The sequence below is a fragment of the Nothobranchius furzeri genome, chromosome 12 (genome assembly GCF_043380555.1).
Source record: "Nothobranchius furzeri strain GRZ-AD chromosome 12, NfurGRZ-RIMD1, whole genome shotgun sequence".
NCBI classification, from domain to species: Eukaryota; Metazoa; Chordata; class Actinopteri; order Cyprinodontiformes; family Nothobranchiidae; genus Nothobranchius; species Nothobranchius furzeri.
The window spans coordinates 21306044-21319003 of record NC_091752.1 but is presented as its reverse complement, the minus strand read 5'-3'; the positions used below and the strand labels follow the sequence as shown (position 1 = coordinate 21319003).

Genomic DNA, 12960 nt, shown 5'->3' with positions numbered 1-12960 from the left:
GGTCACCCTAGTTTAATATAAAGCGGGAGATTACAGATACAGTATTTTGCTCGTGCCCTTGTTGCCCTGGGCCTGGGCCCTTTAGAGTTTGTGGGCCCTGGGCAATTGCCCAGTTGCCCATATGGCTAATCCGGCCTTGACTGGGTGCTAATCTCTCCAGACTTTGCACACAAGCCAGCCAGAAATAGCTGCTGAAACTTTAACACTAAAAAATATTGACATCTGCAACTACAACACTTTAGACAGAGCTGTATCAGGCACAAAATACCAGCTAAGGCTTCACAATACATCACTATCGCTGTATTTTTGAATTAATGCATTATCATGTGCTTTATTGACTCATAGCTGACAATCGGACCAAAAGACGAGTCTCCAACCATGAAAGGAAGCAGCAGGATTTCTCTATATTCAAACTGGCAGAAAATGAGCTGAGGGTGAAGATCTCCCCCCAGCTGCTGCTGGCCACACACCGCTTCCTGGCGACAGGTGATTCAGGCTGCAGTGTGAAACAGCACACGTGCATTCCTGGTGTTATCTTTGTGCTGATCTGGATCTGTTGCGTAGAGGTGGAGCCGTTCAGGTTGTGCCATCTCTCAGATAAGATCTTGCTGCGTCTCATCAAACACCCCAGCGTTGTGCAGGAACTCAAGTTTGACCCCAAGAGCAAGCAGGCTCCTCAGCACTACCTCTACCAGAGAAACAAACCTGTTGACTACTTCATCCTGGTTCTACAGGTAATCCGGTGTGTTAAAACAGAGATTTTCTGCATCAAAACGCCGGTCTGAATGTCTGTGTGCACGCTGCAGGGACGGGTGGAGGTGGAAATAGGAAAGGAAGCTCTTCGGTTTGAAAATGGAGCGTTTTCCTACTACGGCATGCCAGCACTCATCCCACCTCTGACTATTGGTGAGTCAATCTTCATGTTCCAGTGATGACAAAGGCAGCATAAGCAGAGCTTGGCGGTGCAAGCGAAGTGGTGTGGTGGTTATTTTCTCTGTCTAAATGCCACCAAGCGCCTGTCAGCCTGCAAGAGCTGCAGCTGAAGTCATGGCAAGAAAGTAATTAAAAGGAAGTCATTTCAGAGAATTTCCCAGCGGAAAGATGTGACCTGCTCGGGATTATATGGAATCTAGCCAAGACTCTAGAGCAAGCCGAAAGCCGTTGGCACTCTCCAGCTCTCATCCTCTGTTAAAGCTAATCTGGAAGCTCCTTTCTTTCTTTCGTCACACGTTTTTACAGTTAATTATGTTGGATGAAATTTTCAATCAAAGTTTTTCTGAGAACCAGAATTAGTGATTACATTTTCTACTGAAATAACTTAAAGATATTTTGTTTAGATTTGAGAGAGAACCAAAAAAAATGTTTTTACAGCTCTCTCTCTCTCTCTCTCTCTCTCTCTCTCTATCTATCTATCTATCTATCTATCTATCTATCTATCTATCTATCTATCTATCTATCTATCTATCTATCTATCTATCTATCTATCTATCTATCTATCTATCTATCTATCTATCTCTCTATCTATCTATCTATCTATCTATCTATCTATCTATCTATCTATCTATCTATCTATCTATCTATCTATCTATCTATCTATCTATCTATCTATCTATCTGTCTGTCTATCTATTTATCTGTCCATCTATCTATCTATTTATCTGTCCATCTATCTATCTATCTATCTATCTATCTATCTATCTATCTATCTATCTATCTATCTATCTATCTATCTATCTATCTATCTATCTATCTATCTATCTATCTATCTATCTATCTATCTATCTATCTATCTATCTATCTATCTATCTATCTATCTATCTATCTATCTATCTATCTATCTATCTATCTATCTATCTATTTATCTGTCCATCTATCTATCTATTTATCTATCTATCTATCTATCTATCTATCTATCTATCTATCTATCTATCTATCTATCTATCTATCTATCTATCTATCTATCTATCTGTCTATCTATCTATCTATTCATCTGTCTTCTATCTATCTATCTATCTATCTATCTATCTATCTATCTATCTATCTATCTATCTATCTATCTATCTATCTATCTATCTATCTATCTATCTATCTATCTATCTATCTATCTATCTATCTATCATCTATCTATCTATCTATCTATCTATCTATCTATCTATCTATCTATCTATCTATCTATCTATCTATCTATCTATCATCTATCTATCTATCTATCTGTCTGTCTATCTATTTATCTGTCCATCTATCTATCTATCTATCTATCTATCTATCTATCTATCTATCTATCTATCTATCTATCTATCTATCTATCTATCTATCTATCTATCTATCTATCTATTTATCTGTCCATCTATCTATCTATTTATCTGTCTATCTATCTATCTATCTATCTATCTATCTATCTATCTATCTATCTATCTATCTATCTATCTATCTATCTATCTATCTATCTATCTATCTATCTATCTATCTATCTATATCTATCTATCTATCTATCTATCTATCTATCTATCTATCTATCTATCTATCTATCTATCTATCTATCTATCTATCTATCTATCTATCTATCTATCTATCTATCTATCATCTATCTATCTATCTATCTATCTATCTATCTATCTATCTATCTATCTATCTATCTATCTATCTATCTATCTATCTATCATCTATCTATCTATCTATCTGTCTGTCTATCTATTTATCTGTCCATCTATCTATCTATCTATCTATCTATCTATCTATCTATCTATCTATCTATCTATCTATCTATCTATCTATCTATCTATCTATCTATCTATCTATCTATCTATCTATCTATCTATCTATCTATCTATCTATCTATTTATCTGTCCATCTATCTATCTATTTATCTGTCTATCTATCTATCTATCTATCTATCTATCTATCTATCTATCTATCTATCTATCTATCTATCTATCTATCTATCTATCTATCTATCATCTATCTATCTATCTATCTATCTATCTATCTATCTATCTATCTATCTATCTATCTATCTATCTATCTATCTATCTATCTATCTATCTATCTATCTATCTATCTATCTATCTATCTATCTATCTATTCATCTATCTTCTGTCTATCTATCTTCTATCTTCTGTCTATCTATCTTCTATCTTCTGTCTATCTATCTTCTATCTTCTGTCTATCTATCTTTTGTCTGTCTATCTGTTATTTAAGATCATATCTCCTCCATTGTTAATCCATTTACTGTAAATATGTTACTGCTGATTCTGTATTTTCTGTTGTTTTTAATCATGCAGATGTTCTTACCTGTCTATGCATAAAGGATAGGCAGCATTATTAAACAACCAATACTAATTAAGTATTAAACTAGGATGTTCAATATAATCAGATGATATTGGCCTTAAAATGTAATATAGACAAATATCGGTATTGGTTTTTACTCCTGTAGTGACCTACCATAGACAACTTACATATCAGACTCTTTGGCCTCATCTCCTTTCTCTCAACATTCCAAAATATGACATATCTGAGATGAAATGTTTGAGATAGTTTAGTTTTATTTGGCACAACTTGTGAATAATTAGGTATTTCCCTGTGTAGAAAGGATCTGCTTTTATCACAGCAAGTAGCAATGTGTTGCTAGCCAGCATACAGCTAACAAACAAGCACAAGAATCTTCACCCAAGGCTTTCTTTTCTTAAATGAAGATCTTTATAAATGTTTTATCACTTTGTAACTACAATATACAGAAAGACAACAAATACTCTTTTGACCATTACAGACATCTTAGTGTCGCGCTTAGCAGTTAGCCTAGCTTAGCATGTGTTTGCTCACACTGTTTACATTTCATCAACTAAGTAACTTTAACACATGCCCACACATTCTCTGAACAAATCAATAGTTACAAAGGCAAATGTTCTTTAATGCACAAACTTATGAAGCCAAATCAGTGTGTTAATGATCTGTTTAATCTTTTGTTTTTGCCTAAATGTAAAATGTAAACATCAGGAATGGAGGAAACAAAAACTTACGTCTGTAATAAGTCCGAGTTACAGACTGTGGCGTTTCGCACTGACAATATAACTAAGATTGTCTGTAACACTGTAACACCAAAACATTTCACCCCTATCATTATTTCACTTGTACTACTTGTTAACATATTAATCAAACTTTTTCCATCATGAACTTAATAATTATCATTGGCCTAAAGGCATCACAGAGCATTAGTCAGGATTATCTCAAGGAGAATATCATTCAGCAACTGTTGGAGACAAATGAAACATGACTTTTTTTTTTACTTAAATAGAATTAGTTGCAGTTTTGCATGAATAATGTTAAAGCTTAAGCATTTATTATGAGAGGTATGTGATGTTAGTAACCTAAATTATTAATTTTTTAATTTTATTGGAGACCCCACGTATATCAGTATCGGCAATTAAGAGTTAGACAATATTGGATTTTGGTAAAAAATCTGATATCAAGCATCCCTATATTAAACGGAACCTAGACAACAGAACTATTTAGTGTTTAGGAACAAGTTGGTAAAACACTCAAGTTTAATTTTGCACATAGATAGAAAATATTCTCACAGTTACTGTTGATCATTTCCTTCTGTTCTGCTCAGCTCACAGGAACAGCTCTCGAGCCAGTAGCCTGAACCAATCAGAGTCGCTGCTGAGTGGAGGCAGTGTGGCTCAGCTGACAACAGGTGGAGCCTATTTACCAGACTACTCAGTCCGACAACTCACAGACCTGCAGATCATCAAGGTTAAAAGCAGAAATTCCCAAACACACAAAACCACAATTGTTACTACTATTATTATTATACACTAAATTAACTTCCTATCATTATAAACACAATTAAATCTTTAATTTCCTGCACACTCGGGGTAATAAATCTGAATTACAAGTAAGACACTGTACTTTTAGGCTCCCTCTGCAACATCTGCCTTTGAAATGTCTAAATCACTGATTTTGACTGAACACAGACATCCTGTCTCTCGTTCTGCTTTCCTTTAATCACAAAGAATAATTGTGCTCCACTTAGGCATGAATACATGATGCATGTGCCCTCTCCCTTCACCTCTTTTACCTGTGTTAACCCCCAATCAAAACAGGGTTTATAGTGTTAGAGGCATGTGGGTGTATAACCGACAATAACTCTGGTTTTGTGGGTGATCCAGATCACCAAGAACCACTACCAGAATGCTCTGACAGCCACCCGGATGGACAGCTGCCCTCAGACTCCGGACGCCACAGATCCCTTCTCCAAAGGGAGGCCTCCAGGTCCAGAGGCTCGCTCCAAGAGCATCGCCCTCCCTCTCATGAGCGCACACACTCGACTGGGGCTAGCACGCTTTGCACACCTCCACCCTCACGGCGGCCTTCACAACACCTTCCAGCTCAACGAGAGGAACCGCATCGTTCGTAAGTCCTGCGTGCATGATGTTAGGATAATTCTTTATCAGTCCCACAAGGTGCATTGTTACGACGGAAAGTGGACAGATCAAGATAAAATTTGGCCTCTTGTATCCGCGACCTCATTCTTTCAGTCACCACCATCGACATATGGTCACCACCCAAAGCTTGTGACCATAGATGAGGGTTGGAATGTAGATAGACCGGCTCAGCTCTCTCTTCACCACCACAGACCGGTCGACAGCAGGATGTTTAAGCAAAAGGTGGAATGTAAATAATATTATTATTCAAAAAGTGACGAAAAAGGCAACAAATAGATGAAAAAAATGGTAAATGACCTCTTTTTTTATGGCGCCTTCTAGAGTCCTGGAACCCCCAAGGTGCTTTGCAACACAATAAGTCATTCACCCACTCACACACACACATTCACACCCTGGTGGTGATGAGCTGATCTGGGGTACACTGACGGAGTCATGTCTGCCGTACACAGGTACCACTGACCACTCTGAACACCACCAGTAGGCGAGGGGGTTAAGTGTCTTGCCCAAGGACACAACGACAGCGACAGACTGAGTGGGGCTCGGACCTGCAACCTTCCGATTACAAGGAGAGCACTTAACTCCTGTGCCAGCTTCACTCACAAACAAACTTCAAATTGGCACAGACATAGCATAAGCAAAACTTTTGTCATATGTGTTTAACTCACCATTCAGTGCGTGTGTGTGTGTGTGTGTGTGTGTGTGTGTGTGTGTGTGTGTGTGTGTGTGTGTGTGTGTCCATGCACATGCGGGTAGATTTGCTTTTCTCGTGTGACAGAACAAGAATGAGAGGACAGATGGTTCAGCACATGGCCTCTAAAATAATTAATTCAGTCAGATAATTTTTTAACAGATTTAGTTAAAATTCAAATTCCTGATTCTAAACATGTCAGATTTAGACTTTGATGATAAAAGGCAAGCTCTCTACCTCCCCCTGCAGACAGACTCAGTTATGCAGCTGTTTGGCATCTGGCTTAATAATCTATTTTTTTCCTGACAGGAAGTAAATCTGATGGACAGAGGAGTCCGAATGACACCGTGTTCCTCCGTATGGATGAGATCCCCAACATCCACGAAGGTTCTGCTGACAACGGTCAGTACGGCTACCGCACTCAGCCTGCTTCCTTTCATTCCGTTAATCCTCAAAACATCTTTTTCTTGTCTGTCATTTCAGTAGAATAAAACCAGACAAAACAATTGAAGGCCACAAGTTATTTTCAGGATTAGCACAGAAGTAACAGCAATTCAGCAATCATGGCATTTTCTTCAATCTTCTCCCATCTCTTCCAGACGTCGCCACAGAGCCGTCCACCTCTCCCTTCATCAGCTCTCTGTCTCTGTCCAGTTCCGAGGAGAATATTGGGAAGAAGCTCTTGCGTAAACTGAGTGAGTGAGCACTTCGTCACCATCAGCAGAGCCACAGCTCACCCACACACACTGTCAGATGTGCCTGAACTTTTCTGTCAGCTGCAGCGACGGTACCGAGCGTATCTTAGCAACAGGTGACGTGCCGCGTCACTTTTGAGCAGCATACCGTTTCCCGCAGAGCCGATCCTCCAGATCATGTCCTTGCTGGTGCAAATAAATGACTCATATTTATTCTTAAATGTATTTAAAAAATGCGAAATAGCTTGAATATGATCACAATTATAATAGAAGGGAATAAATCAGGAGTCTGATAAATCTGAGTTTCAGCATGTTCTCTATTTCTAGGTAAGAAGAAGAGGAAAAAGTCTCAAGATGGAGAAAAGAGTTTGGAGGAGGGTTCAGAGCAACTATCAGCAACGAGTTAGCACAGCGACATTCAGAATTCTCCAGATTGTCTCACAGGAGGCATCCTATCTGCTGTAGCCATCGACAAAACTCAGGACCTCACTTTTCAGACCCCTTTCTGCCTGCCTTTGTTGGTCATACAACTAAACCCTGGGTATTTCCCGCCTTCTTCTGGACACCAGTTGACTTTAATCCCATTTTACCTCTTTAGGGTCATTTTATCCAGGTCAGTTTAACACCTTATCACCACATTTAAGCCATAATAATTTTAATCGTTGGGATCAGAGACGATTCTTAGACAGCATCTGAGCCAGCTTTGACTTTATACTTGACCAAACAGGGTATTTTTCCTATGTAAATGTTACTAAAGGGTAGTTCCCACATTCTGAAGATGTTTGCACAGGGAACTGTCCTGAGGTTGCCAAAATGGAAACACCCACTGCCAGCACAACAGAAACTACAAGGCCAAACCAAGAAAAGCCACCAGACAGGAGCACAGTTTTTACAGAAATAAAAGATTGTAGTTTTGAATGAAGCCATCATGTGTCAAAATGATCAAATGTAATGTGATTATAGCCATACAAGCCATTTGAAACACTTTTAAATACTCCAATAGATCGTAACAATACCACGTGCATTTATGAAATGCAATATTCTGACTAAAAATGCAGTTTTCTTCATTTATACATATATATTTTTTTAAACATGCACAATGAAAGACTTCTCTTCTCTACCCACTATTGTTATCATCAATCTGGTGAGTTGTTTGCATCCAGTACAACACTGTTCAAATTTCACCTCCTATGTATAAAATATCAGAGTTTTATTTATACACTTTAAAAAATGAAGTGTTGAATTTATTTTATGTTACCCACTAAAACTAGTTGCATGAATGCAAAGAGTAATACACATTTACATAACAATGTATATGAATGTGTATTACTCTTTACATTTAAAGTGAAAGCGTGTATTTTTATTTTTAATATCTAGAAATATTTATCAAATGAAGTTGAAAATTAATAAAATGATGTCCAGTCGTTGAAAATTACTGGCAGCTTCCTAACATGTAACCATAAAAATCGTGTCTGATGTACATAGGGCGCGGATCTAACGTATTTTGGGGGGTGCCATATTAGACGCCATGTTTCCTTCTGGCCAGATCGGGGTCTTGCGCCTGTTGACGACATCACGCTCGATGATCGGCTGGATGCAGTGTTGGTTTTGGAGGGCATCTTAGTTTTAGTCTTAGGCCCAATCTCAATACTCGCACTGCGCCCCGCGGTCTTCTGCAAAGTGCACTTGGAAAAAGTGCGCAGTAGGGTTCGAGTGCGTTGTACACAAGTGTGCAAATAATTGCAGAATTGAGACAGGGAGCATTGCGTCATCAATCGCAATGCCTGCTGGGATGCTGGTCACTGTGAAACGTTTTTCTGAAACCTGTATTAACAACTTTCAAACAAACAATAAAGCAATGATTTGAAATAAATTTAACTTCATTGCTGCTATGTCTAAAACATTCAGAGTATCAGATAATCGTCCTAAAATGAACTAATTTCATTAGAAAATACATATTTTCAGAAAAAGAACTTGAGCCTTTTCTCCCGCAGCAATGACTTGTGGGTAATTCCCTTGACCGAGGTCCGCATTGCTGCGGCGTGGTAAACTTCCGCACTTGAGAATCGGGACACCCTTCGCACTCGTACCCCTGGCCTGGAACGCGCAAATGAAGGGCGAAAGGGTGCAAGTGCGAGTATTGAGAATGGGCCCTAGTCTTGAGGACGAAAATGCATTTTAGTCTTGGTTTTAATCAGCTAAATCTCAAAAAGGTTTTAGTCAACAAAGAATTTTGTTTTACAAAATTAAACAGAGTATTATTCTCTAACAAATGAATTTATAGGTCAGACATACTCTGAGCTACTGCGGTGAGTTTCATAACAATTATTTTAGGGCTATGGGACACAATCTTAGCTGGCCCAGATTTTGTTCAGTAAAACAATAATCCCCAGACTGGTATTATTTATTTTTTCACCTTTTTTATAAAGTATAAACAATATATTGATGCTGATCTGTGCGTCATTCTGTGGATTTTCACAAAAGAAATTTATGATTTTCTTTTAACAGAATGGACTATTAGGGAGCAAACAGAGTATGCTACACAACATTTATATAGAAATAAAGAAATGTGTTTGTTTCATTTATTATTTGAGTTATCAAACCTCCATCTTAGTGTCTTTAAATGTATAATGATGCTCATAAGTGGGCTTAAACTGTTATGCTGTTGGTTTAAAAAGCAGGAATGTGAACCGTTATTAGGAACCAAGAAGCAGAGACAATAATCCTGACACACTGACTTTAAAACTTTCGTCGTAAAAGAGCTCAAATAAAACCTGTTGAAAACCATCATTTCTTTAATTTTCCTGCCCAACAGCAGGGCTTTTTCAGGAAGTACACGGATAAGAAATGTGTCAACATTACGGATATAAAGTAGCATTGTCGGCTGTTAATCTTAGGTTTTGCGAGACAGGCAGAAATTTGCATTTTGAGAATAGATTTTGTCTAGTCTAGTCTCGGCTTTTTAAAGAAAACTCCTGCATGTCTCGTCATGTTTTAGTTACCAAAGAGCTACTTTTATCTCGTCAGCGTCTCCTTTGCGTTATGAAAAAAAAAGGGCCTCAACAAAATCAAACTGACATCGTCATTGTTAGCGAAAACAACACTAGCTGGACGTACGACTTGTAGAAGTTACATTACCACGTTTGAAAACATCAGGTAGTAAGAAACATGAATTTAATAACAAAACTGCTGACGTCTTTCCAAAACCTGTGAGTGAACAGAATCAAAAAAGAGAAGCGAATATTTTGGTCGAGCGGTATTGTCGTAGTATGATGATGTCGTCAGCAGGCGCAAGACCCCGAGAAGATCCGGAAACCATAGCGCAAGAAAACTAGCATTAGCATTGCACTGTCTTGCTGTAATTAGCTGAAGGACCATTAAAGTCAGAGGAATCATGATGAGGTCATATGCTTTCTGCTCTACAGGTAACATTTACCGTGATAAAAAAAAAAACTATCGACAGTCACGTTGATATGGTGTAAAACTTCCCTGACATATTTGTACTGCGTCCTAGCGCCAGGAAACTACACACTGCCCCTTAAGTTGCTAGGTTTAGTGGAACCAGTTGACGCATCTTGGTTAAGTTAATTCAGCATTGCATTTCTTACCCGGCCTTTCCATCAGATGTGTAAGCGTAATGGAAATATTTTCCCCATGGGCTCAGCAGTGCGTCTCTTTCCAGCAAAAGTGTGTCAGACGCAAATCGGCAGCAAAGTTTTTAACACCGCCGGTTCTCAAAGATCAGGAAATCACAGTAGAACTGCAAAACCACGCTGGATTTGAACAATTCATGCAATAACAAGCAAGGCGAAAGATGGCATCACGTATCTAAAAAGTCTGTGGTTCATTGTCTGTCCTCTTTACCTCGGCTACAAAATTTTAAAAGGTTATGACGTACTTTTTTATATTAGTTAAGCATGCGAATAATTTTTTAAAGATTCCAGATGTTTTACTCTACTTGCTCTTTAGCCTTGTGTTGATGTAGGCAGCAGGTTCGTCTTGGTCTCATACTTGCTGCTGCTTGTAATACAGAAGGATTCCTCTAGGGGGCACAGTACAGAACTCAGACTGGATTGAGAGCTGGTAAAAGGATACGAACAAAACAAACATGGCAACAATAGAAGGACACAGCCGCTGGTTAATTTTGGGATCACAACAGAAGACAGACAGCAGCGGTGTTGTAGATAGCATGTAAGACCTCTAATCCTGTGACGGCATGATAATGGCGAGTATGTCTCGCTCGTCTTGTCATCTCCCCCTACTGGTTACTCGCATATTGCAGCTTGCGAACATGTCGCGTTAATTTCAGAGGAAGTGCACAGGCAATTACCCCAGCCATGATTAACACGTATGCATGATTAAAGGTTAAATATGGAACAATTTAATAAAAAGATATATTTTAGAAAAATAATCCTAAATTTATTTTGACTGGCACAACACTGGGTTTATGTTTACATCTACCAGCCAATGAGGGCAGCATTGTGGTAAAAGGTCCACTCTCCAAGGCGAGGCTGGGACTATGTAAAATGCAGTGGCGGCTCCAGAAATTATTTTCTGCAGGAGCTAGTCCTTTTATTGAGGGTGCTATGAAGGAAGTGGTCATGCATACCTATTGTTCTCTAAAACACCTTCAACACTAGCAGATACACATGCGTGCACAAAACCTCAACAACACCAGAAACAATCATTAATATACATCATAAACATATGAACATACGTTGACTTTTCCATGAAATCATAAACATATACAGCCACACAGAAAACCATCTATAGTGTTGTAAGGTTAGCTAACGTTAGTGTTAGCATTTCCAGCGGCAAAACTCTCGACTGCTGCGGTGGTTGAGGGTTGACTCTCTTCATCCAGATCCGTAGGGTTTTGTGGGTCTGAGATCACTTTCAAAGATTCATTCGTTTCTGACTGAACCTGTGGAAATTTGGGCAACAAAAACTGATCCATTTTACTGCTAGCTCTACCTTTCACTCGTTCGCAGGTGGAAAATGAGGTCAAAGGTTAACATCAATTTCCTGTTTTGGTTTAAGTTTTTACTATCTATATGATAATTTACTGATTTTTGTTTTGTATGTTAATTATCACATCCACACGTTAAATTAAAATTGAATTGTAAAAAAAAAAATCTAATATTTACTTGGGGGTGCTGTGGGGGTGCAATGACTAATCCAGGGGTAGCTATAGCACCCCCCTGGCGCCGCCACTGGTAAAATGGCAGACTCGACAAGTCGAGCAGCTGCTTCTGAGCCCAGAAGACGTTAAATACTGTTGTACAATAAATGTATTAGTAGAAAATAGTCCTTACCCTGTTCAATTCATCACTGGACATGGTGCTGGCTGGTCACTTCACATATCGACAGTATACCAACTGCAACCTCTAAACACTAGATGTCACTATATTGTCTGCGTTCCATATTCAACCTTTAAAAGAAGAATATGCCAGCCCTTATGCGATGCTTACACGTCTGGTGGAAAGGCCTGGTTAGAGTGTAAAAGTCATCTCTGTCTGTGTTAAAGCTGTGCAAACACCAATCCAAATAAGCTAGTTTGGGGATTAGGGATCTTTTAATTCTTAGTCGCTACCTGCATGTTTATTTACGCTCCTATAAATGTAAAATTACCTCCGATTTTCCTTCATGCATGCTTATGTGAAAGTTTCATGAAATTAAGAAGAAAGCTGGATTTAGTTCGTCTAAAATGAAGGTGCACATCTGTTGATTCAAAGCTTTTATGGACTGTAGCATAACGTCTGACAATCTTCAATTACCAGTGAAACACAGAAGAACAAGACTGAAAATGATATGATGTATGTTATGAAACCAGTATGACACACAATGACGTCAAGCCGCTGCCCTTCTCCCAACACACAGTCACACACACACACACACAGGTGGTGTTTGGGGACACACGCTGATTTAATTCATCCTGCCTGGTAGGGCTGTGTGAGCACCAAGCTGCACAGCTATTCAAAATGACACAGGACACCCGAGGGAAGGGTTCGGAAGAGATGGCTGACTCAGAAAAAGGATTCTGAGTCACAAGCCTCGAAGCACAACGCTTTCAGAGAACTTGCAGTTTTATTGTTGGGAATGTTTAAGAAAGTTAGTTTTGCTGTGTGAATAAA

General features: G+C 38.7%; 1 protein-coding gene across 1 annotated transcript in view; it reads left to right on the top strand.

The window, feature by feature from the left end:
* cnnm1 (cyclin and CBS domain divalent metal cation transport mediator 1) overlaps positions 1-12960 on the top strand; it is a 31250-nt gene that overhangs the window by 18079 nt on the left and 211 nt on the right. The window contains exons 8-15 of the mRNA XM_070543115.1: positions 346-486; positions 565-734; positions 807-906; positions 4609-4751; positions 5168-5411; positions 6441-6533; positions 6731-6826; positions 7154-12960. The exon at positions 7154-12960 is cut by the window's right edge and continues 211 nt beyond it. Of these exons, the coding sequence (XP_070399216.1) occupies positions 346-486; positions 565-734; positions 807-906; positions 4609-4751; positions 5168-5411; positions 6441-6533; positions 6731-6826; positions 7154-7233 (1067 nt within the window). The 3' untranslated portion in view covers positions 7234-12960. The remainder of the gene's footprint in view (positions 1-345; positions 487-564; positions 735-806; positions 907-4608; positions 4752-5167; positions 5412-6440; positions 6534-6730; positions 6827-7153) is intronic.